This window comes from Aricia agestis, chromosome 15, assembly GCF_905147365.1.
Source record: "Aricia agestis chromosome 15, ilAriAges1.1, whole genome shotgun sequence".
NCBI classification, from domain to species: domain Eukaryota; kingdom Metazoa; phylum Arthropoda; class Insecta; order Lepidoptera; family Lycaenidae; genus Aricia; species Aricia agestis.
The window spans coordinates 9,325,185-9,348,851 of record NC_056420.1 but is presented as its reverse complement, the minus strand read 5'-3'; the positions used below and the strand labels follow the sequence as shown (position 1 = coordinate 9,348,851).

Sequence of the window (23,667 nt, the reverse complement as noted above, 5' to 3'; positions counted from 1 at the left end):
GAAGTCCACGCGGACGAAGTCGCGGGCAACAGCTAGTATTATATAATACTCAATAATAATATGTTGTCAAGAAACAAAACAACAATAATATTTATTGTTGCGATACCAAAACATACAAAACAATAATGCCAGTGAACTCTGTTGACCATAGGAATAGCCCAGACATAGATAATTTGCTAATTTTAAATGTAACACATATTTTGGTCAGAACCACAATAACAATGATAAGAATAATAAGATACCTACCTACTTGAAAGTTTTTTCTTTATTGCAATATAAAGATTCCAATTTCCATTCCTTTATCACTATTATTATCATAATATTATTATCAAGGTGTCCTCTTTCACAATATTTTGTTATTATTAATTAAGTAAGTACTTTGTTTTTTCTAAGCAAACCTATAGATACCTCTGCCCTCTAAGGGGGGTATTACATTATCATTTATATTGGATCATTTCTATGATCATATATAGGATCCAATATAAGTATATGATCATTTGATCATATCTGCGTATTAAATTATCATATTTCATTGATCCTATTTTTTGAATTGGCTATTGAAACCACATATGACGTATCATATGTGGTTTCAATAGCCAATGGAGAGCGCTAACGCTGACAGGTATCCAATCTCTCAGCAAATGTCAAAAATCTATGATCAAGGAAGAAATGAATCGTATGTCTATATTCTACGTATAATAGTTTTTATTTTTCGTAGTCTATATTACATTATCCAATATCATTGACTCAATGATCTCGGATCCAATATATATGATAAATGATAATCTAATATCCCCCTAATGCAGGAATCCATACATGTGTTCATTTACCTTCTATAATTAAAATAAAGTAAGTACTTAGGATTAGTCATTAGACTCAGTAAGTCAGTAGTGTAATGCTATTAGGAATACAACTTTGTGTACCTACCTATTAAAACTCTGCTATTGACCATAATAATTATAAAAGTCCCTTTGCCTATGCCATGCTTATCTTTTTTTTTTACTTATGGACAACAGAGCAGTCCAATTTGATCCTAATTCTTCATACTTACAAAAATCTTCTTAAAAGACACCTACAAGAGCTGATAATAATAATTACTTAATGATGTAAGTATTTAATAATATAAGTATTAATAGTGATAAGTAAGGGGTTTGCCTGGACGTTATCTAATAGAATTCTGAATTACTTCCAAACTGTTTTATTATGTAGTAAGTAATATAATATAATAGGTATTGTCTTGAATCTTAATAAAATGTAAAGCGTTTTTGTTTATGTACGTACTTAGTACAGTGTAGGCTGTAATATTAGTGTGTACCGAATGTGTACCACCATAATTATAACTCCATACAAAGAGAATGTACTCCATAGTGATTATAATATTTTAGTGTGTACCAACTACTTTGGAGTTTGGTATAATTCTCGTAATTTGTTCTCTTTCTGCGAAATACTTAATTCAAAAATAATTTTAGTGACGTCATAAAGAAATTATTTCTGTAAAATTCTAGAAAACAAAATAACAAAAACAAATATTGCTATCTCAGATTGGACAAAGTGTTAGACAGAGATGGTAAAAAGTAACAACGGCTTCGGATTGGTTCGGACGGCATTGATTTTATGCCGTCGTTCATCGGCCTGTGTCGTCGACCAATCACAGGCAACCGCGCCGTGCTACTATTGATCGTCATGACCACTATAAAAACGATTGAAAGTTAAAATTTCCTTGTATTCTTATTTCAAAAATTATTGTTGACGTACGGAGTTGTTACTGTGAAACATTTTATTTGCTTACTGCAATAATTATAATATTTTGTTTTGGTGAAAAAGGAAAAAGGATTAAATACATAATCTGATAAATTATTAGTGAAAAGCAGGTATGTAAAAAATCTATTTTGAATTATTTTTGTTCTGTTTAGAGAAATATCTGATTGATCATTGAGGTATATTGCGCACCTTGTTCGTATCTTGTAAGCATTATTATAACAAAAAAATATTACAACGTTAAAGAACGTTATCCAGGATATCAAGGATTATATTTAAAAAGGTGACGCAACTTTGAAAAGAATAATTATTGTGGAAATAAATGACTCAACGCGAACTAGGTCATGCAGCTGTTGCAGACGCCATATTGTTGTTCTAACTAGGATGACGCAGCTGCAAAGAAACTAAGTAGTAACATATTAATTTTACTTTATTTTATCCATTTTAGTTGGTTCTGTAACATATTTTATTTGACAAACATTTATTCCGTTTCGAAAAACAAGTACTTACTAGGTACTTAATGTTATAATTATTTTATGAAGTTCTTAACAATTTGATTGAAAACTTCCGCATGGTATAAAATATAAGTAGCTAATATTATTGTGATAAGAAGTTCGAACTAGCGCGTACGAGCGACAAAATTGTCTTTATTAGTAATTAGTCGTTCAGAAGATCTTATCATCGAAATACAAATGAATTTGTATTTGTAAGATTTTTATTTTCCTATTCTGCAAGACATTACTGCCTTGATGCATATCGTGTTGAAGTTGATAGTAAAAATGTGACGCCCGTGTGTTTTAATGTTTTTGCAAAATGCATTGCCATCAATCATAATATATTTTAATTATTATGCAATAGCGGAAATCTATGAGTTGAGTTGTGACGAATGAACTAGCTGTTGCCCGCGACTTCGTCCACGTCAGCAAAATGTGATAACAAAGATAATAAAAAAGAGAAAAAAAAATCCCCTTTTTGAAGTTCCTTTATAAAAAAGTAAAATATATCCTCCTCCTTTTCGGAAGTCGGTTAAAAAGTAGCCTAAGTTATTCCTTACTACATCAGCTATGTGCCTAAAAAAGTCCCGTCAAAATCGCTCCAGCCATTTCAGAGATTAGCCGAAACAAACAGACAGACAGACAGACATACAGACAGAAATTGTAACAAATGTTGTTTTGGTGTCTGTACCCTATATACATACATTCATATGCATGTAGAAAAAAACGGTTGTTTCAATATTACAAACAGACACTCTTTAGACTTTTATTTATATACAGTATAGATTAGTTGTAACTCGTACGTCTTCTTTTTTTTTTTTTCTTCATTTATTTAAAGTCGCTTAAAACATCGAAGGTCATTAGCGACTACAAGTAATAACAATATTTAAATACATTAAAATACAGAATAATATTAGGTTAACCTTAGAAATTTTACAGTGTTTTCCCAACTTTATTTTCCTATTCTGCAAGACATTACTGCCTTGATGCATATTGTGTTGAAGTTGATAGTAAAAATGTGACGCCCGTGTGTTTTAAATGCATTGCCATGAATCATAATATATTTTAATTATGCAATAACGGAAATAAGTTTCGGAATTCGGAATTAGAGTTGTGACAAATGAATTTCTGTTGTAAGTGGAATAAGTCGAAGAAAATTAGGTTTTATCATTACCTATTTAATTATATTATGTACGTATTATTATTTCTTTTATTGATTGTGTACTTTCATTGTTACAGATCAATATGCAGATCTTTGTGAAAACATTGACTGGCAAGACCATCACTCTTGAAGTGGAACCTTCTGATACTATTGAAAATGTAAAGGCTAAAATCCAAGACAAAGAAGGCATTCCTCCAGACCAGCAGCGACTTATCTTTGCTGGCAAGCAGCTGGAAGATGGACGCACACTTTCAGACTACAACATTCAAAAGGAGTCTACTCTGCATTTGGTATTACGTCTGCGTGGTGGTATGCAGATTTTCGTAAAAACTTTGACTGGCAAGACCATCACACTAGAAGTTGAGCCATCAGACACCATCGAAAATGTTAAAGCCAAAATCCAAGACAAAGAGGGCATTCCACCAGACCAGCAGCGACTTATCTTTGCTGGCAAGCAGCTGGAAGATGGACGCACACTTTCAGACTACAACATTCAAAAGGAGTCTACTCTGCATTTGGTATTACGTCTGCGTGGTGGTATGCAGATTTTCGTAAAAACTTTGACTGGCAAGACCATCACACTAGAAGTTGAGCCATCAGACACTATCGAAAATGTTAAAGCCAAAATCCAAGACAAAGAGGGCATTCCACCAGACCAGCAGCGACTTATCTTTGCTGGCAAGCAACTGGAAGATGGACGCACACTTTCAGACTACAACATTCAAAAGGAGTCTACTCTGCACTTGGTTCTGCGTCTGCGTGGTGGTATGCAGATTTTCGTAAAAACTTTGACTGGCAAGACCATCACACTAGAAGTTGAGCCATCAGACACTATCGAAAATGTTAAAGCCAAAATCCAAGACAAAGAGGGCATTCCACCAGACCAGCAGCGACTTATCTTTGCTGGCAAGCAGCTGGAAGATGGACGCACACTTTCAGACTACAACATTCAAAAGGAGTCTACTCTGCACTTGGTTCTGCGTCTGCGTGGTGGTATGCAGATTTTCGTAAAAACTTTGACTGGCAAGACCATCACACTAGAAGTTGAGCCATCAGACACCATCGAAAATGTTAAAGCCAAAATCCAAGACAAAGAGGGCATTCCACCAGACCAGCAGCGACTTATCTTTGCTGGCAAGCAGCTGGAAGATGGACGCACACTTTCAGACTACAACATTCAAAAGGAGTCTACTCTGCACTTGGTTCTGCGCCTGCGTGGTGGTATGCAGATTTTCGTAAAAACTTTGACTGGCAAGACCATCACACTCGAGGTTGAGCCATCAGACACCATCGAAAATGTTAAAGCCAAAATCCAAGACAAAGAGGGCATTCCACCAGACCAGCAGCGACTTATCTTTGCTGGCAAGCAGCTGGAAGATGGACGCACACTTTCAGACTACAACATTCAAAAGGAGTCTACTCTGCACTTAGTTCTGCGTCTGCGTGGTGGTATGCAGATTTTCGTAAAAACTTTGACTGGCAAGACCATCACACTCGAGGTTGAGCCATCAGACACCATCGAAAATGTTAAAGCCAAAATCCAAGACAAAGAGGGCATTCCACCAGACCAGCAGCGACTTATCTTTGCTGGCAAGCAGCTGGAAGATGGACGCACACTTTCAGACTACAACATTCAAAAGGAGTCTACTCTGCACTTGGTTCTGCGTCTGCGTGGTGGTATGCAGATTTTCGTAAAAACTTTGACTGGCAAGACCATCACACTCGAGGTTGAGCCATCAGACACCATCGAAAATGTTAAAGCCAAAATCCAAGACAAAGAGGGCATTCCACCAGACCAGCAGCGACTTATCTTTGCTGGCAAGCAGCTGGAAGATGGACGCACACTTTCAGACTACAACATTCAAAAGGAGTCTACTCTGCATTTGGTATTACGTCTGCGTGGTGGTATGCAGATTTTCGTAAAAACTTTGACTGGCAAGACCATCACACTCGAGGTTGAGCCATCAGACACCATCGAAAATGTTAAAGCCAAAATCCAAGACAAAGAGGGCATTCCACCAGACCAGCAGCGACTTATCTTTGCTGGCAAGCAGCTGGAAGATGGACGCACACTTTCAGACTACAACATTCAAAAGGAGTCTACTCTGCACTTGGTTCTGCGTCTGCGTGGTGGTATGCAGATTTTCGTAAAAACTTTGACTGGCAAGACCATCACACTCGAGGTTGAGCCATCAGACACCATCGAAAATGTTAAAGCCAAAATCCAAGACAAAGAGGGCATTCCACCAGACCAGCAGCGACTTATCTTTGCTGGCAAGCAGCTGGAAGATGGACGCACACTTTCAGACTACAACATTCAAAAGGAGTCTACTCTGCACTTAGTTCTGCGTCTGCGTGGTGGTATGCAGATTTTCGTAAAAACTTTGACTGGCAAGACCATCACACTCGAGGTTGAGCCATCAGACACCATCGAAAATGTTAAAGCCAAAATCCAAGACAAAGAGGGCATTCCACCAGACCAGCAGCGACTTATCTTTGCTGGCAAGCAGCTGGAAGATGGACGCACACTTTCAGACTACAACATTCAAAAGGAGTCTACTCTGCACTTGGTTCTGCGTCTGCGTGGTGGTATGCAGATTTTCGTAAAAACTTTGACTGGCAAGACCATCACACTCGAGGTTGAGCCATCAGACACCATCGAAAATGTTAAAGCCAAAATCCAAGACAAAGAGGGCATTCCACCAGACCAGCAGCGACTTATCTTTGCTGGCAAGCAGCTGGAAGATGGACGCACACTTTCAGACTACAACATTCAAAAGGAGTCTACTCTGCACTTAGTTCTGCGTCTGCGTGGTGGTATGCAGATTTTCGTAAAAACTTTGACTGGCAAGACCATCACACTCGAGGTTGAGCCATCAGACACCATCGAAAATGTTAAAGCCAAAATCCAAGACAAAGAGGGCATTCCACCAGACCAGCAGCGACTTATCTTTGCTGGCAAGCAGCTGGAAGATGGACGCACACTTTCAGACTACAACATTCAAAAGGAGTCTACTCTGCATTTGGTATTACGTCTGCGTGGTGGTATGCAGATTTTCGTAAAAACTTTGACTGGCAAGACCATCACACTCGAGGTTGAGCCATCAGACACCATCGAAAATGTTAAAGCCAAAATCCAAGACAAAGAGGGCATTCCACCAGACCAGCAGCGACTTATCTTTGCTGGCAAGCAGCTGGAAGATGGACGCACACTTTCAGACTACAACATTCAAAAGGAGTCTACTCTGCACTTGGTTCTGCGTCTGCGTGGTGGTATGCAGATTTTCGTAAAAACTTTGACTGGCAAGACCATCACACTCGAGGTTGAGCCATCAGACACCATCGAAAATGTTAAAGCCAAAATCCAAGACAAAGAGGGCATTCCACCAGACCAGCAGCGACTTATCTTTGCTGGCAAGCAGCTGGAAGATGGACGCACACTTTCAGACTACAACATTCAAAAGGAGTCTACTCTGCACTTGGTTCTGCGTCTGCGTGGTGGTATGCAGATTTTCGTAAAAACTTTGACTGGCAAGACCATCACACTCGAGGTTGAGCCATCAGACACCATCGAAAATGTTAAAGCCAAAATCCAAGACAAAGAGGGCATTCCACCAGACCAGCAGCGACTTATCTTTGCTGGCAAGCAGCTGGAAGATGGACGCACACTTTCAGACTACAACATTCAAAAGGAGTCTACTCTGCACTTGGTTCTGCGTCTGCGTGGTGGTATGCAGATTTTCGTAAAAACTTTGACTGGCAAGACCATCACACTCGAGGTTGAGCCATCAGACACCATCGAAAATGTTAAAGCCAAAATCCAAGACAAAGAGGGCATTCCACCAGACCAGCAGCGACTTATCTTTGCTGGCAAGCAGCTGGAAGATGGACGCACACTTTCAGACTACAACATTCAAAAGGAGTCTACTCTGCACTTGGTTCTGCGTCTGCGTGGTGGTATGCAGATTTTCGTAAAAACTTTGACTGGCAAGACCATCACACTCGAGGTTGAGCCATCAGACACCATCGAAAATGTTAAAGCCAAAATCCAAGACAAAGAGGGCATTCCACCAGACCAGCAGCGACTTATCTTTGCTGGCAAGCAGCTGGAAGATGGACGCACACTTTCAGACTACAACATTCAAAAGGAGTCTACTCTGCACTTAGTTCTGCGTCTGCGTGGTGGTATGCAGATTTTCGTAAAAACTTTGACTGGCAAGACCATCACACTCGAGGTTGAGCCATCAGACACCATCGAAAATGTTAAAGCCAAAATCCAAGACAAAGAGGGCATTCCACCAGACCAGCAGCGACTTATCTTTGCTGGCAAGCAGCTGGAAGATGGACGCACACTTTCAGACTACAACATTCAAAAGGAGTCTACTCTGCATTTGGTATTACGTCTGCGTGGTGGTATGCAGATTTTCGTAAAAACTTTGACTGGCAAGACCATCACACTCGAGGTTGAGCCATCAGACACCATCGAAAATGTTAAAGCCAAAATCCAAGACAAAGAGGGCATTCCACCAGACCAGCAGCGACTTATCTTTGCTGGCAAGCAGCTGGAAGATGGACGCACACTTTCAGACTACAACATTCAAAAGGAGTCTACTCTGCACTTGGTTCTGCGTCTGCGTGGTGGTATGCAGATTTTCGTAAAAACTTTGACTGGCAAGACCATCACACTCGAGGTTGAGCCATCAGACACCATCGAAAATGTTAAAGCCAAAATCCAAGACAAAGAGGGCATTCCACCAGACCAGCAGCGACTTATCTTTGCTGGCAAGCAGCTGGAAGATGGACGCACACTTTCAGACTACAACATTCAAAAGGAGTCTACTCTGCACTTGGTTCTGCGTCTGCGTGGTGGTATGCAGATTTTCGTAAAAACTTTGACTGGCAAGACCATCACACTCGAGGTTGAGCCATCAGACACCATCGAAAATGTTAAAGCCAAAATCCAAGACAAAGAGGGCATTCCACCAGACCAGCAGCGACTTATCTTTGCTGGCAAGCAGCTGGAAGATGGACGCACACTTTCAGACTACAACATTCAAAAGGAGTCTACTCTGCACTTGGTTCTGCGTCTGCGTGGTGGTATGCAGATTTTCGTAAAAACTTTGACTGGCAAGACCATCACACTCGAGGTTGAGCCATCAGACACCATCGAAAATGTTAAAGCCAAAATCCAAGACAAAGAGGGCATTCCACCAGACCAGCAGCGACTTATCTTTGCTGGCAAGCAGCTGGAAGATGGACGCACACTTTCAGACTACAACATTCAAAAGGAGTCTACTCTGCATTTAGTACTTCGACTTCGCGGTGGATATTAATTTTTGGCTCTTAAAAATAAATACACGAATTAAATTTACTTTGCATTTTTATTATTATTTTGTTTTTGTCAATTTACCTAAAATGTTTTTAAGGAAAATATTAAACAACAACAAACACTGATTTACGTGCTTCTAAAGGAAGTTCTCCGGATTTGGATTCTTTAGTTGATTCCCTAGCACATTTTTATTTCTGCATATTTTTGAAATCACTAATCACATACAATAGGTATATAAAATTCTCGTGTCACAGACCACAGTGTATGTGCTTAACTCCTTTAACATTTTGATGCAGCGTAATATAATATTATAATTATTAATAACCGAAATGACTGGGAGAATTTATGCTATCATTTTGAAAAACTGAAAATAAATACAAGGAGTGGGAATTAACCCTTAATTAGGATATCCTAAATTCGATATTGAAGAGCTGATTATTGAAGATGAAAGTGCCTCTTCACTGTGACACCACTGATGTAACTACATGGAATATTATTTGGATGATCATATTTTATTAAAATAACAAAACCCTGTTTTTCACTTATTTATTTTTTGTATTTTCTTAAATAAGTATTTCCATAATAAAAAAAGATTGAGCTTCTCTCAGCTCTCACTGGTAATCAAAGTTGAACGTGGGAGAGCCATGCTTCGGCACGAATGGGCCGGCTCGACCGGAGAAATACCACGTTCTCACAGAAAACTGGCGTGAAACAGCGCTTGCGCTGTGTTTCGCCGAGTGAGTGAGTTAACCGGAGGCCCAATCCCCTAACCTATTCCCTTCCCTACCCTCCCCTATTCCCTTCCCATCCCTACCCTCCCCTATTACCCTATTCCCTCTTAGAAGGCCTGCAACGCACCTGCAGCTCTTCTGATGCTGCGAGTGTCCATGGGCGACGGAAGTTGCTTTCCATCAGGTGTCCCGTTTGCTCGTTTGCCCCCTTTTTTTTAATAAAAAAAAAGACTGGTCCAAAGAATGGTATGGACTATGGACTAACATAATATCGTTTTACCCACGAACATCTACAGAAAGTGCTAGAAACTACAGCTTTTTTCTTTTTTTCTTCTTCATAATCCAGCACTAAACTAAGCCGCGTTTGATCAAACCTTGAAACGCGTCGGAACACGATCAAACGGTGCGTCAAACACAACGAAAGTATGAAATTTCATCAAACAAGCTTCAAACACGTAAATGTATGACAAACCGTTCAAACTAGCTTTGTAAACGATCAAATCGGTTTGAGTCAAACCAAAATTTACGTGTTTGAGTCAAACCGACGGTTTGATCGTCTTCGGGGCCCTTTATTATAAAAGTCAATGAATGAAACTACGCAGTATCGTTTGACAAACCATTCAAACCGACATCAAACCATTGCATCAAACACGTAAGGTTTGAATCAAACCGTTTGATCGTCCCGCCCTTTTGATCACACACCTTAATGTATTTATGGCTAGCTCCGTGAGTAGGGTAATTTGTATTCTGTGATTAAAGTGAGTAGTGTGAGCTGTCAGCTGTCACTTGTGCTTGTTTTGAATTTTCGTGTAGGTATTATACTTCCATTTAATTTAATTTTCTAGCTTCTATTAAATTATAAGACAAATTAATTATTAAAATCAACCAGCTACGACAACTGTATTCTTGTAGGAATGTGTACAATTAGTTTTTACTAATACAATTTTTATAAAGTCTAAACAGTTGGCGAATGTTGATGGTTTTCTTGTGTCCAATTTTGTTATGAGAAAATATGGTACAAAACAATAATAAGAGATCCAAATACAAAAAATCTATTTGAACCTGTAAAAGTGTATAAACAGTTGTAGTCACAATGTGTATTCCTGCATTATTTGTAATTGTATTGATTTTTGGTGCAGAAGGTAAAGTATCATTTTTCATGAAATTAAATTTATTGTTAGGCATAAGTTGGGTTTGGTTACAAGTAATTTAAATTATTGCAGCATCTCTACATCATAATCTGAAACATTATGAGACACTCCATGTATCTAAATTCTCTCATCATATAGTTAAAAGAGGAGCAAAATTATCTAACCATCCCTTCAATACAATAAAGGAGCTGCACTTCCAAACTCTGGGAAAAAATTTTAGACTCATCCTGCATCCTCACACATCTATATTGCACTCAAATTTCAAGGCTTATTCTGTTGATGCAGATGGAAATAAAACTTTTGTACATGTTGGTATGTATTTATTTTATTCAGATAAAGGACAGATTGACATATGATAATCTACAATGAATAACTGTAGCCTGTAGCTAGAGATATTATTAGAATAAAGTTCAATTACTTAATACTTTTCAATAAGTAATATTTAAAAATTTTTAGACAGAGACAATTTTTACACTGGGCGTGTGTTTGGAGAGAGCTCGTCAGACGTGAAGCTACACATTCATGATGGAGTTATAACTGGAATCATACACACACCTGGGGAGACCTACCACATTGAGGTAATGTTAAGAAACATTATTAAAAACATAACCAGTTCACATAGATGTAAGCAAAAGTATGTACTATCAAAGAAGTTGATTCCTAGGCAGATGGCAGACCTAAGTAATTTGGTCACGTTAAGTCAAACCCATCCGGCCTATTACAGCTAACATTGAATTGATATACGCCGACCATATGACGTAGGTCCGTCAACTGCCTAGGAATCAATTTCATCGATGGTATGTAATATATTATGATTTAGTTATGGCAAATTTAATGAATATAGTTTCTTAATAATAATTTTGCCTCAGCTAAATACTCTTTTACATCTAGCTTACCTAAAAAATCCATTACATAGTACCTGTACAAAATATTTCAAATATTTTTTATATGTATAACCAGTAAAAGGTGTAAAAGATTTTTTAATACTTTATTTTATTTAAATATCATTTTAATTTGTTTCCAGCCATCATGGCGCCACTTGCCGGAGAAAGATGACAAGACTATGATAACATACAGATCTTCAGACATAAAGTATAGTTGGGCTGATCCTAACAATAGCAACAAAAAGATTTGTGGCTACGTCAAGGAAGGCAGAGGTAAATCTCCCTTAAAAATACATACTAGAGTCTAGACATTGCCTCTTGAAGACTTAACAGATGGATAAACTGTTACAATGATAGTGTTAGTTTTATTATGCAGAAGCAACTTAGGGCACTTATGCTAGGCGGTGAATTTTTGTAACATTAACTTATTTGAAGCTTAAGAAAAAATATTTTTATCATTTAAATTTTGCGCAATGTTACAGAATTCTTTAATGATTTTTTCTATTCTATCAGAGTTAGAAGAAGATGATGATGATCAAACCACAGACATGGAGGCAATGCTTCAACAGTCCGAGAAGGATAAGTATTTTGACAAGGATAATAATAACTTAAGTAAGGAGTCAACCGACGCTAAAACAGATATAAAGACTGGCAGGAGAGTGAAAAGACAGAGTGATTATGAGTACACACCAACTAAAACAAGGTGCCCCCTATTGCTGGTCGCAGATTACAGATTTTTCCAAGAGATGGGAGCAAGTAACACTAAAACGACTATAAGCTATTTGGTAAATATGTATATTAAATCTGTTAATTAATATTAACTTTTGAAGAATAAAACTAATTTAATTCACATACATACTCGTAATTTTTTCATTTAACAGTGTTTTGCCTATCAAGTTTGGTTAAGTAATAATTCATGCAGTTTTGCAGAAGCATAAAAATTGCACTATTATTTTCAGATAAGCCTTATTGATCGAGTTCATAAGATTTACAATGATACAGTGTGGCAAGATCGCCAGGTAAAAATATATTTTATAAATTAACACCCTCGATACTTACAAGGTCTACCTTTAAATGTAATAAATACACATATTTTTTAACCTATACAAGACAAGTACAAGAACTAAAATGTTTGTTTCACTTTCTTACTGTGCTTGTCTGCATACAGTGTGCACTGTGCACCTTTTATATACTGGATGTCACAAAAATACTTTAGGGTGTGTACATGTTCCTTGTAGAGAGTTCACTGTGAAAGTAGCAGCATTGAAAGAGCAACATTTTTTCTCACTTTTGTATGGGAATACTCGTGACGCTAGGGCGCTTGCCCATACAAAAAAAAATGGTATTTCAGCGCTGATACTTTCACACTGAACTGTTTACAAGGAATACGTACATACCCTAAAGTATTATCACTTAGTTTTGTTACACTCTGTACACTAACTAGTATGTAGGTTTGTGGCGGTACACGCAGGACACAGGTTTATAATATTTTGTTTTTTATAATTTATATATAAAAGTAGTGTTCTGTATTACCAGTATCTAAAACTAGTAGAAAAAATGGAATTGTCTAATTTTGTTACTTGATGCTCTAACAAAGTATAATGAATTAAATAATGTTGTATTTATAGGATGCAGACGGTTTCAAAGGCATGGGATTCGTGATAAAGAAGATCCTGGTACACTCGGAGCCGACTCGCGTGCGCGGGGGCGAGGCGCATTACAACATGGTGCGAGAGAAGTGGGACGTACGCAACTTACTCGAGGTACTGCTATTTTTTTAAGGGCATTGGGCCACCAGTCACCACCCATTCCTGTGGTAGGAAATTCCTACCACGTCACTACTGTCCTGCCGCAGGACAGTAGTGACGTGATACAGACTATAGATCCGTTTTGGCGCCAAAATTTAAATTGACAATTTTAAACCGCATTTTTAGCAGTGAATTCCAGTGTTTTAATTTTTTAATATACTTGTGGTCTATTAAATAAATATAAAAATAAAAATATCGCATCTTCCCTAATTTAATCACTCAATCCGTAGGTGTTCAGCCGCGAGTACTCACACAAGGACTTCTGCCTGGCGCACCTGTTCACGGATCTCAAGTTTGAGGGCGGCATCTTGGGGTTGGCGTACGTCGGTTCGCCGCGCCGCAACTCGGTGGGCGGGATCTGCACGCCGGGTATGTCACGTGATTGTCGTTTCCTGTTGGCGGGAAAATGTTTCAAAATAGTTTTATCGTTTTAGTTGGAACAAGATTACGCTCTACCGAATGCTCTGTAGTCTATACTACGCCTAAGTGTGCACCCCTGGTACGTTCAAGTGCCCGTGCGCGCTAACTATCTCTTTCACTCGCGCACGATTGTTATGTGCGTGAAAGAGACAAGTGGTGGTAAATTATTTTAAAATAGTTTTGTATTTGGAACAAGACTACGCTCTACCAAATACTCTAGACCAGTGTTTCCCAATTAGTGGTACGCGTACCCCCAGGGGTACGTGAAATTGCATCAAGGGGTACGTGCGGCTATCAGTAAAAACAAGAATAATTTCCGGATGTTAATCCAGGGTGTCAACTTACTACCTGTATTGGTAATTTCATCAAAATTGGTCCAGGCGTTTGAGAATGAAAAAGTAACGAACATACACACACTCACAAACTTTCGCATTTATAATATTATTAGTGTGATTGCTACAATAAGGGGTACGCAGGTTTGAGGTCTTTTTTGAAGTGGTACGCAGCAAAAACTAATTGGGAACCACTGCTCTAGACTCTAGAGTCTAATATTCTAGTGACTAGTCTACGCCCACGATTTGCACTGGGTACGTTGAAGTAGGTACACGTGACTACGCTACCTGTCTCATTCGTACGCGCACGATTGTTGTGTGTGTGAAAGATAAAGTTGCGAAAACGTAAATTAAACATTGTTTTCTTTTTGTCAAGATTATGCTTTTAATATATTTTTGTTTTAAAAACATCCTGTATAGTCAATATGAATATTTTTCTTTTACTATAAACAGCAAACCATTGTGTTGATTTTACACTTTTCATCGACTTTATGTTTATAGCACTTATTTTTGTGTGGTTTTTATATTGTGATTTTGTTAATTTATGATTTAATGTCGCTAATTTCGTAATTGTTTATTTTTCAGCTTTGTTTCGTTCAAAATGTGAGTGTTTTTGTTGTTTGCTTTTTTTACTTTTTATTTATCGCTTTGTCTTTTACTATGTTATTAATTTTGTTATATTCTTATTGCTTAATTTGTTTTTGTTATTGGGATAAACTCAACCTACAACTTGAGATTAAATTACTAAGCTAGTTAGTAAATTGAATTGAGAAAACTACTACAATTCATGCTGCGCCCTAGAATCAGCTTAAACAAAAATAAAAATATATTAAACACTCGTCCTAACATTCCTCCAAGTCTTTCACAGTATAGTCATTAAAAGAGAAAGAAAATATCTTTACCTACGACCTGTATTGTACGTTATTATCGGTCGATAATATCGCATGCGTTATTGCGATATCTGTATTCAGTACATTTTGTATTAGGATGGTCATGTAGTTACACACTGCTGCGATAATAACGCCGAAATGGACGTAGGACGTTGCGTTTCTCCGTCCTGCGATGTATACGACAGATGAAATGTATCACGTGGGTTCCGGCCTGTCCGAGCATCACCTCGCTCGGTCGGAAGATCTTCCTTTGTGGCCTCCATCCATTAACCCACAAAGTCTGCTGATTGAATCATAGAGTCAAAAGAAAGTGCATCTGAATACTTACAGAGGAACTTGGCGCCAAACCTCATTGAGTTGAGAAAATAAATTAGTGTTTCCTTGATTATTATTATTACGGATTATTGGGTTGGCGGGTTACTGAATCTTCTGGCGCAGCATTTTGTGTAATTTCGTAGAATCACTAATAAAATATAAAATTCTGTTTAAATTAACGTACGAACCAAAATGGGAACGTGAAAGAATAACAATATGCACTAACCTAACCTAACAGGATTTAGGGACAAACAATTTGTCTATTCTGACGAACGAAATTATTTCAGTGGCGTTAATAAGGCTTTCAATTGTATTATAATATTAGAGGCACTATCTAAAAGAAATACTAACACTAAACTACAACATATTTAAAACATTTTAATAGTGTGGAATAAACGGCTCTTTTTACATCAGAATACTTCAAGAACGGTTATACCCTCTACCTCAACTCGGGACTATCATCGTCACGCAACCACTACGGGCAGCGCGTGATCACGCGCGAGGCGGACCTGGTCACCGCCCACGAGTTCGGCCACAACTGGGGCTCCGAGCATGATCCTGATGCCGCCGAGTGCTCGCCCGCGGCCGCGCACGGCGGCTCATACCTCATGTACACGTACAGCGTCAGCGGATACGACGTCAACAATAAGGTGATCACGTGGTCATGCGCCCAATGTTCAGTTCTATATCGCTATGAGTTTCATTTGGGGCTCGAGCATGATCCTGTCGCGCGGCTATATCTTATTGTTTTCTTAGCAAATATTACAGGGTGCAATTAAACCTTCCTGCCAAATTTTGATATATTGACCCTTGTTAAAAATAAAAATACACGTATTTTTTCTTTTATAATCACTCAGTACTAAAATGTTGAGAAATAGCTTCCGAAAGTTATCCTAAAAAGCACTACAATTAATGGACACGACGCGTCGCCCGCGCGTGATGTGACCCCCCGCGCGCGCCTCCCCCCGCGTTACCCCCTCTCATTCCCCCGCGCCGCGAGTGACCGTTCTGCAACGATTTTAAATAGGATAAAATATGTAATTGATAAAAAAAACAACACCCAATTTTTTTTTGGGTAAATGGACCTCCTAGTGATACCTAAGCCCTGGAAAAAATTTAGCAGGAAGGTTTCTGCGATGAAACCTTCCTGCCAAATTTTTTCCAGGGCTTGCCTGTATATAACGCAAGGGGTCTTTTTCAGCCTGTTGCACACTTTGAAATACGTACATTTAACAAGCCCGCAAGAAGAAAGTATAAGTTATTTAATAAATATCTCGCTACTTACGGCTCTTAGCGCATACGTTGGAAACCTCTGGCAATTTTTATTAATTAATTATGTTATAATATGTATAATGTTATGTTTTAGAGGTTCTCGCCGTGCAGCCTGCGGTCGATCCGCAAGGTGCTGCAGGCGAAGTCCGGGCGCTGCTTCTCGGAGCCCGAGGAGAGCTTCTGCGGCAACCTGCGCGTCGAGGGCGGCGAGGAGTGCGACGCCGGCCTGCTAGGTAACGGCACAGAAATATAACATGTTTTAGAATTATCGCAATAGTTAATGACATTTCTCGTTAGTGTGGCCCGATCATAACAATATGCGAAAGTAGCAGCGCTGAAAGAGTTACTTTAATTGACTTCTATGTTGCTATGCGAACCCCGACGCGACGTCCACGTAATGAACTTGCCCATAGAGTAATAAAAAAAGTAACTCGTTCAGTGCTAATATAAGTTTACTATTAATTTTTTTGTTAAAATAATTATTATAATAACAATAACTGCTCTAATAATATGATGACTACAGGCACAGAGGACAACGACATGTGCTGCGACAAGAACTGTAAGCTGAGGAAGAACCAGGGCGCGGTCTGTAGGTAGCGTGTCGTATTTTGGTTCATACGTATTATACAAGGATATCATGTACTTTTTGCATGTGGTCACTAAAATTTAATTATAAAAGCAATCTTCTGTAAAGTTTATGTTAACGCGGACTTAATCTTTGTTATATCTGGCCTCTTAAAATAAAAGAATTAGTTTAAAAAAACTAAAAAAAACACGTTTTAAGCACGCACTAAGACAATCCGACATCCGCCATGTTGGATTTAAGTCACGTGACATTTTTTGTTGTATTCCTGACAGCAAAGTCTTTCATTTAATACGGTACCCATTTCATGGGAGTGCATTTCAAATAGCCTGTCCGCCATTTTGGGAGGCCGCCATATTTGATGTGTAATGACGTTTCTTAAAGGGCCCATTCACGGCAGGACTGCACGGCAGTCCTGCATTGAATGGGCCTCACTGATTGGTTCACACTCTGTGTTTCCGGCCGGCAACAATGGGCCTGCCGTGAATGGGCCCTTTTAGCTAGTCATGTATTGTCATCAGAACTCAGAGCGTGTGCAAAATTTCATCCTAATCGAAGACCGGGAAGTGGGCCAAATTAAGATTCCAAGATTTTCTTACATACCTACATATTTACTTACAAGTGAAGCTGATATAATTATATAAAGCGTGTAAAAAAAACGTAATCCTTAATCCTATGTGTACTCCAGCGACAAAAACTCGCCATGCTGTGCGGGATGCATGTTCGCGGCTGGCCTTTAAATATACAGTGTGTAACAAAAATAAGTGATAATACTTTAGGGGGGGACGTGTTCCTTGTAGAGAGTTCACTGTGATAGTAGCAGCGCTGAAAGACGATTTTTTTTCACTTTTGTATGGGCAAGGGCCCGAGCGTCACGAGTTTCCCCATACAAAAGTGAAAAAAATTTCTGGTCTTTCAGCGCTGCTACTTTCACAGTGAACTCTCTACAAGGAACACGTACACACCCTAAAGTATTATAACTTATTTTTGTTGCAACCTGTATAAAATCAGTAATTCTATTGCTTGTGTTCTTAGCGACAAGAACTCGCCGTGCTGCGCGGGATGCGTGTTCGCGGCGCCGGGCGTGGTGTGTCGCGAGGCGGCGCACTCCGCCTGCGAGGGCGAGGCCGTCTGCAGCGGCGCCTCCGCCGACTGCCCCAAGGTTAAAAAAAAACGCGAAATTCCAAATTCAAAGTTTTTATTTTTAACTTTTTACCTTGTCAGTGGTAAATTCTGCGCCTGTACCAAGATTTTGTAGCCACTTCGTTTTAGCACCAACAATCGAATCTTTCTTTTCGTTCCAAATTCTTTAAAACTGCCATCGAAATTGTTTAAACTTCCTTACAAAAAAAACAGTCTAGTAGTTTACTTGTCAAATAACAAAAAAAAATCCTCTTTATTACAATATGTGTATGGACTTTTACTTCACACTTGCAATGGTTTAAATACAGGCTGTAACAAAACTGATAATACGTAAGTGTGAATGGGTCCCCTATAAATACTGCTATGAAAGTAGCCGCGCTATGAAAGAGTTATTTTTTTAACTTTTGTATGGGAAAATTCATGACGCTGGGACGCTTCCCCATACAAAAGCGAAAAAAAGTCTTTCAGCGCTGCTATCTTCACGGTGAACTCTCTACAAGGAACACATACATATAGGTCAGTTAACTAAAGCTGGCACGTTCACAGTACTCACACTTATGCAATTCCACTATACAATATGTTTAAAAATAAATGATTTTGTAGGTAGTGCGTTGTACATAAATAAATACAAATATATGTGTTACTTGTTTATATTATGATTATTACATTATTGCCTTTAATCAGAATCGTAAATTAAATCTTCTACCCTACTCAAACTTTCATCGCTCGAAGAACCTGATGTTTCACCGTCGCGCATCGGAATTTCCTTCAAATTTTTCATTGAAAGATATCCACCGTCACTGTTTTTATTGTGATGCATGAAATAGTTAAAACATTGTACACTATTTCACGCGATTGTCCCGTTAAAGTTTTGCCGCAACCAATTCTTTCCGAAGACAATCAGACTAATCACACGCACCGCGCGCCGATCACTCGTGAGTCATGACTGACATTGTAACATCACGCTGTATTTATAAACAGTAGCAAAAGAAAAACAATAACTGTCCCCTTCATTCCAGCTCATTAGGTAGCCCGCGCGCGAGAGAGACGGGCAGACTTTTCATGATGCGTATGCAGTACGACGTCACGCCGCGCGCTTATTCACAGACTCTAGACAAGCGCAATGTGTTGATCGTGCCAGCCTTAGTTAACTGACCAATACCCTAAAGTATTGTGACTTTGTTTTGTTACATTAAAAAATATGTATCAGGCGCCGGCGATAGCAGACGAGCACGAATGTGCGGAGCGCGGGCGGTGCCGCAACGGGTCGTGCGTGCCGTACTGCGAGACGCAGGGCATGCACAGCTGCATGTGCGATATCGGTGAGTTGTGACATAATATTATCTGTTACTTCTGTAAGAGTCTATAAAACTAGTGAGAGTTTATTTAGTCCGCGGGTCACAACAAAAAAAGAATAGTAATCTATATTGCCCACGGCCGGATTTATATATTTTTTTGAATATAGGCCATTTTAGTTTTGCCGCCCTTATGTACGAACTCTGCCGCCATCCTTGGACACTGCCGCCTCCCCTAGGACGCCATAAGACGCTGCCGCCTGCCGCCCATAGGCCATGCCCAATACTGTCTTTACATAAATCCATGGCTGACATCACTATTCCTGCTGTTGACTGCCTGTCTTCACAAACGTCGACTTTCGGACACAAAACCACTCACATTCTCACGTTCACACATACACGGTCCTATTATATATCTCCAGACTTTGGTGTATCCTTCACGTTAACAACATTTTGATGCTTTTATTGTATGTTCAATTTAATTAAATAACAAATTATGTAACAGTTGCGGACGCGTGCAAGCGTTGCTGTCGTAAGAGTCTGAACAAGACGTGTTTCCCCGTCGCGCACAACGACATCCTGCCTGACGGCACACCCTGTATACAAGGATTCTGCAACAAGGTACGATTTTTTTCATTAATTTATGAAATACAAACGAACAAGATAAATATTCAAATGGAGCTCTAGCGGAAAGCCACGTTTATGTGTTGGAAAGAAGATATTTCAAAGGGTTCCATGATACTGATTTAAATAGCTTTTTTAATAAAAATTACAAAATTCCGTTGTAAAGTTGACTAATAAATTATAGGCGAGTTTTTTTTTAATTAATAACTAGCTGTCCCGGCAAACGTTTCTTTGCCATATAAAGTATTTCGCCCATATTATTTTATTGAAGTGACTAAATAAATATGTCACCATGGCAACGTCCATCGCTATCCCGTCGCACAAACAATGGTCGCCGTCAGTCTCGAGTTGTAATAATTTACTATTATTTATTCAACAAATGCACTTATCAATATAATAAGTACCCAGTAGCCGATTCTCAGACTCACTGAATATGCATATAAAAATTTGGTTAAAATCAGTAAAGCCGTTTCGGAGGAGTACGCGGCCTAACATTGTGACACGAGAATTTTATATATAAGATAATAAATGGCGTGTTTCGTTCAGGGCGTGTGCGAGAAGACGATCCAGGACGTGGTGGAGCGGTTCTGGGACATAATCGAGGACATCAACATCAACAACGTGCTGGGCTTCCTGCGCGACAACATCGTCGGCGTCGTCGTGCTCGCCACCGCGCTCGTGTGGATACCCGCTAGCTGTGTGGTAGGTGCCTGGATTTTATGTCATTTAGGACCTGTTTCACCACTTCCTCATGAGTGCCGGATAAGCTATCCACAACTTAAATCGACAGATTGATTATGGAGTATCTGTCAAATAAGTGACAAAACAACAGGCCCTTAAACTTCACATTTTTTGTCACGTGATCGCGATTTTGTTTGCGGTATTAGTTGCTTGCACTTATCATGTTAAATCGAAGACTACGATACCCTAAAACGGAACCCTAACCGACAAGAGTATTGTCAGTTCACATTACAAACGCACCGCGTCGATGCAGTGAGCCATTCAAAACTCAACTATATTTCCTACAATATAAGTTACACACTGCATTAACTATTATAAAACTGAAATATTCTATTTACAACACAAGAAGATACATCTTATATTGACAGACTTGCCACCCGCAGTTTAGGTGGGTCATTTGAAAATTAATCGTATTGATGCACCACGTTGCAATCTGAATTGACATTTTGAGTTTTTTGGCTTCAAATTAATAGTCTGGGTTCCGTAGAACAATTTTTTTTATTACTATCAAGCTAATTTTTGTGAGTAGCTTCATTTTGATAAGACGAACAACAATTTTATTTGCGAAAAGTCTTGAAAGTGGTAGCTAACAGAGATAGAAAGGATTTAATACTTTGATGGTCCTAAAATATGAATTGTTCTATTTATAGGACAATGTTACTCTTAAATTAATCCTTCGATCGTGGATTCTCGGAAACCTATTGTTATGCTATTGTGTTTCGCTCACCGGTGAATTTTTATTAAATAATTATTAACCTATCTAAAAAATCAGCTCGTTAGGGTTCCAATTTAGGGTTCTATAATCAACAAAACTTGGTTGACTACGGAACCCTAAAACAGAACTCTAACCATCTTGTCTTATAGATCAGCTATGTGGACCGTCGTCGTCAGCGGGCGCACTTGAAGTTGTCGCAGTGGGAAAGGCAGCGCGACCTCGTGCACCCCGCCTCACCACGCAAGATCATACACACTAGGTGAGCTGGTGTACAGGGTGATTTGGTATCTCGTGAATCGGATGACGCGACTTTAGTCGGGTGAGGCCAAACGAGCGTAATTTTGGGAGTCACAGAATTTCGGTCGCGTGAATTATTTTTCATACTAATCATGACTTACAAAATTACGCTCGTGTGAATGAAGTAGAAATTTTCTATGAAACTGAATACAGCAGAACTTCTGTCAACCGAAATTCTGCGACTCACGGACCCACGGAAATAAGGCACGTATTCATTAGTAAACATTTGTTAATAAACTGTTGCGTTGTTGCGTTAAACAAGTTTACAGTAAACACATGTTTCTGAAACTTGGTCCGGCGTCCACACTTGTCAGTTGTTTACAGCATGTCGCCCGATGCGCTGCAGCGACGTGTGTAAGCACCCTTAAAACAGACCTCAGCTCAAGCTATCTAAACTTGTAGCGTCTGCACCGTATTAACTGAGTGTTTCTCTTTCAGATTGCCAAAGCAGAAACCTCCGGGATTAAAAACTATTATTCAAGGGACGAGTCAAATTTAATTCTGCTACACTTATGTAATTTATTTAAGTACTTCTTAATAATATTTATTGATTTAATAAATAGTTCTTTCCATAAGAGGTGTTTCAATAATAAAACTTTGTCAAAGCGAATAATTTGCTTTATTATTGAATTATGCTTATTACATTGAATTTAAATAAATATTAAGGTTTATTTCCCCGTGTGGGAAGTAACCTTGAATAACATTGATATAATTTATTGCAATAAATATAGCTATGGATTACATAATAACGTAGTTTGGGATTAGTTGAGTGCAGTAGAGGTGAGTAACGCGACACCACGCTCGTAGAAGGCGTGCGGGTCCTGTGCGGGCGCGATGGGCAGCCGCACGGTGAAGAGCAGCTCGGAGCGCGCGCTGTTGAGGTACACCGGCAGCGTCAGCGTCTGACCCGCGCTCGATGTGTCCTCGCCACTTAAAGGAAAAGATAGGTTCATAAATAATCGACCTTAGGGCCTAATTGTTAGGGTCTTACACTAGCGGTTAGCAGGGCGGGACGCAGCGAACAGGTCGCGGACATGCAACAAGATAGCTGAGTTCCGTCAAACGCCGACGTGTCCGCAATATCCACAGTGCGCAGCCATGGCGTGTTCGCGACATATTCGCTGGGTGCATGTGTGGTGGTGAAAAGTGGTATTCGAAAAGAGGTACATAAAGGTGAGAGTATCTTTATGGACTTTATTATACGACATCCCCGCTTGTTGTCGAGGCAGCAGCCTAAAATACCGACTCCACTCCAACCGAACCACTGCATGTCATGGAAATGTAGGAAGTGACACTACGGCCCGTATAAATAGTCAATATTTAAGATGCGACCCGGTCTCAAGACGCGGTTGGACCCTGTGATTGGTCCAAATTTTGACAACCAATCACAGAGCCTGAACCGTGTCTTGAGACCGAGATGCATCTTGAGTACTGACTATTTATACGTGCCTAAATGAAGCTATAACGTAAGTTGGGTTGACATTGAGTCGAACTTATGTGCGATGACCGTAAAGCTTAATTGTACTCACCGGACCCACGTAAGCACAGTAAGCGGCAGATCCACCATGATGGTGTTGGTGAGTAGCAGCCGGTTGCCCTTCACCGTGGCGCCCTGCAGCTTCAGCCCCGTCACAGAGAACGACCACTCCGTCTGAGCGTTCTCCGTCGGCGTACCCGGGTCGGGGATCGTCACCTGGAAAAAGACAAAATTTTATTGATGTCT

At 39.4% G+C, this 23,667-nt stretch overlaps 3 protein-coding genes across 9 annotated transcripts in view; 2 read left to right on the top strand and 1 right to left on the bottom strand.

The window, feature by feature from the left end:
* Nucleotides 1-1,731: 1,731 nt before the first annotated feature.
* On the top strand, nucleotides 1,732-8,785 carry LOC121734054. The gene is made up of 2 exons (XM_042124459.1): nucleotides 1,732-1,871; nucleotides 3,492-8,785. Exon 2 carries the CDS (start codon nucleotides 3,498-3,500, stop codon nucleotides 8,745-8,747), a length of 5,250 nt encoding a protein of 1,749 aa, XP_041980393.1. The 5' UTR covers nucleotides 1,732-1,871; nucleotides 3,492-3,497; the 3' UTR covers nucleotides 8,748-8,785.
* Nucleotides 8,786-10,131: 1,346 nt separating this feature from the next.
* Nucleotides 10,132-23,667, top strand: part of LOC121734141 (ADAM 17-like protease) — a 31,845-nt gene continuing 18,309 nt past the window's right edge. Inside the window, exons 1-17 of the mRNA XM_042124573.1 lie at nucleotides 10,132-10,616; nucleotides 10,698-10,937; nucleotides 11,082-11,203; nucleotides 11,650-11,782; nucleotides 12,023-12,294; nucleotides 12,469-12,528; nucleotides 13,138-13,272; nucleotides 13,548-13,686; nucleotides 15,689-15,924; nucleotides 16,641-16,779; nucleotides 17,070-17,139; nucleotides 18,165-18,291; nucleotides 19,483-19,594; nucleotides 20,073-20,188; nucleotides 20,738-20,893; nucleotides 21,797-21,906; nucleotides 22,383-22,471. Of these exons, the coding sequence (XP_041980507.1) occupies nucleotides 10,568-10,616; nucleotides 10,698-10,937; nucleotides 11,082-11,203; nucleotides 11,650-11,782; nucleotides 12,023-12,294; nucleotides 12,469-12,528; nucleotides 13,138-13,272; nucleotides 13,548-13,686; nucleotides 15,689-15,924; nucleotides 16,641-16,779; nucleotides 17,070-17,139; nucleotides 18,165-18,291; nucleotides 19,483-19,594; nucleotides 20,073-20,188; nucleotides 20,738-20,893; nucleotides 21,797-21,906; nucleotides 22,383-22,443 (2,277 nt within the window). The 5' untranslated portion in view covers nucleotides 10,132-10,567 and the 3' untranslated portion in view covers nucleotides 22,444-22,471. The remainder of the gene's footprint in view (nucleotides 10,617-10,697; nucleotides 10,938-11,081; nucleotides 11,204-11,649; nucleotides 11,783-12,022; nucleotides 12,295-12,468; nucleotides 12,529-13,137; nucleotides 13,273-13,547; nucleotides 13,687-15,688; nucleotides 15,925-16,640; nucleotides 16,780-17,069; nucleotides 17,140-18,164; nucleotides 18,292-19,482; nucleotides 19,595-20,072; nucleotides 20,189-20,737; nucleotides 20,894-21,796; nucleotides 21,907-22,382; nucleotides 22,472-23,667) is intronic.
* LOC121734140 (dynein heavy chain, cytoplasmic) overlaps nucleotides 22,548-23,667 on the bottom strand; it is a 67,331-nt gene continuing 66,211 nt past the window's right edge. For all 7 annotated transcript variants that reach the window (XM_042124567.1, XM_042124566.1, XM_042124570.1 and 4 more), the window contains 2 exons: nucleotides 23,474-23,637; nucleotides 22,548-22,874 (listed from right to left, as the gene is read on the bottom strand). In XM_042124567.1, coding sequence (XP_041980501.1) covers nucleotides 22,706-22,874; nucleotides 23,474-23,637 — 333 coding nt within the window. In that variant the 3' untranslated portion in view covers nucleotides 22,548-22,705. The remainder of the gene's footprint in view (nucleotides 22,875-23,473; nucleotides 23,638-23,667) is intronic.

Bases quoted from the DNA above. Each gene is read 5' to 3' on its own strand.
- LOC121734054 (XM_042124459.1), top strand. From the start codon at position 3,498: ATGCAGATCTTTGTGAAAACATTGACTGGCAAGACCATCACTCTTGAA.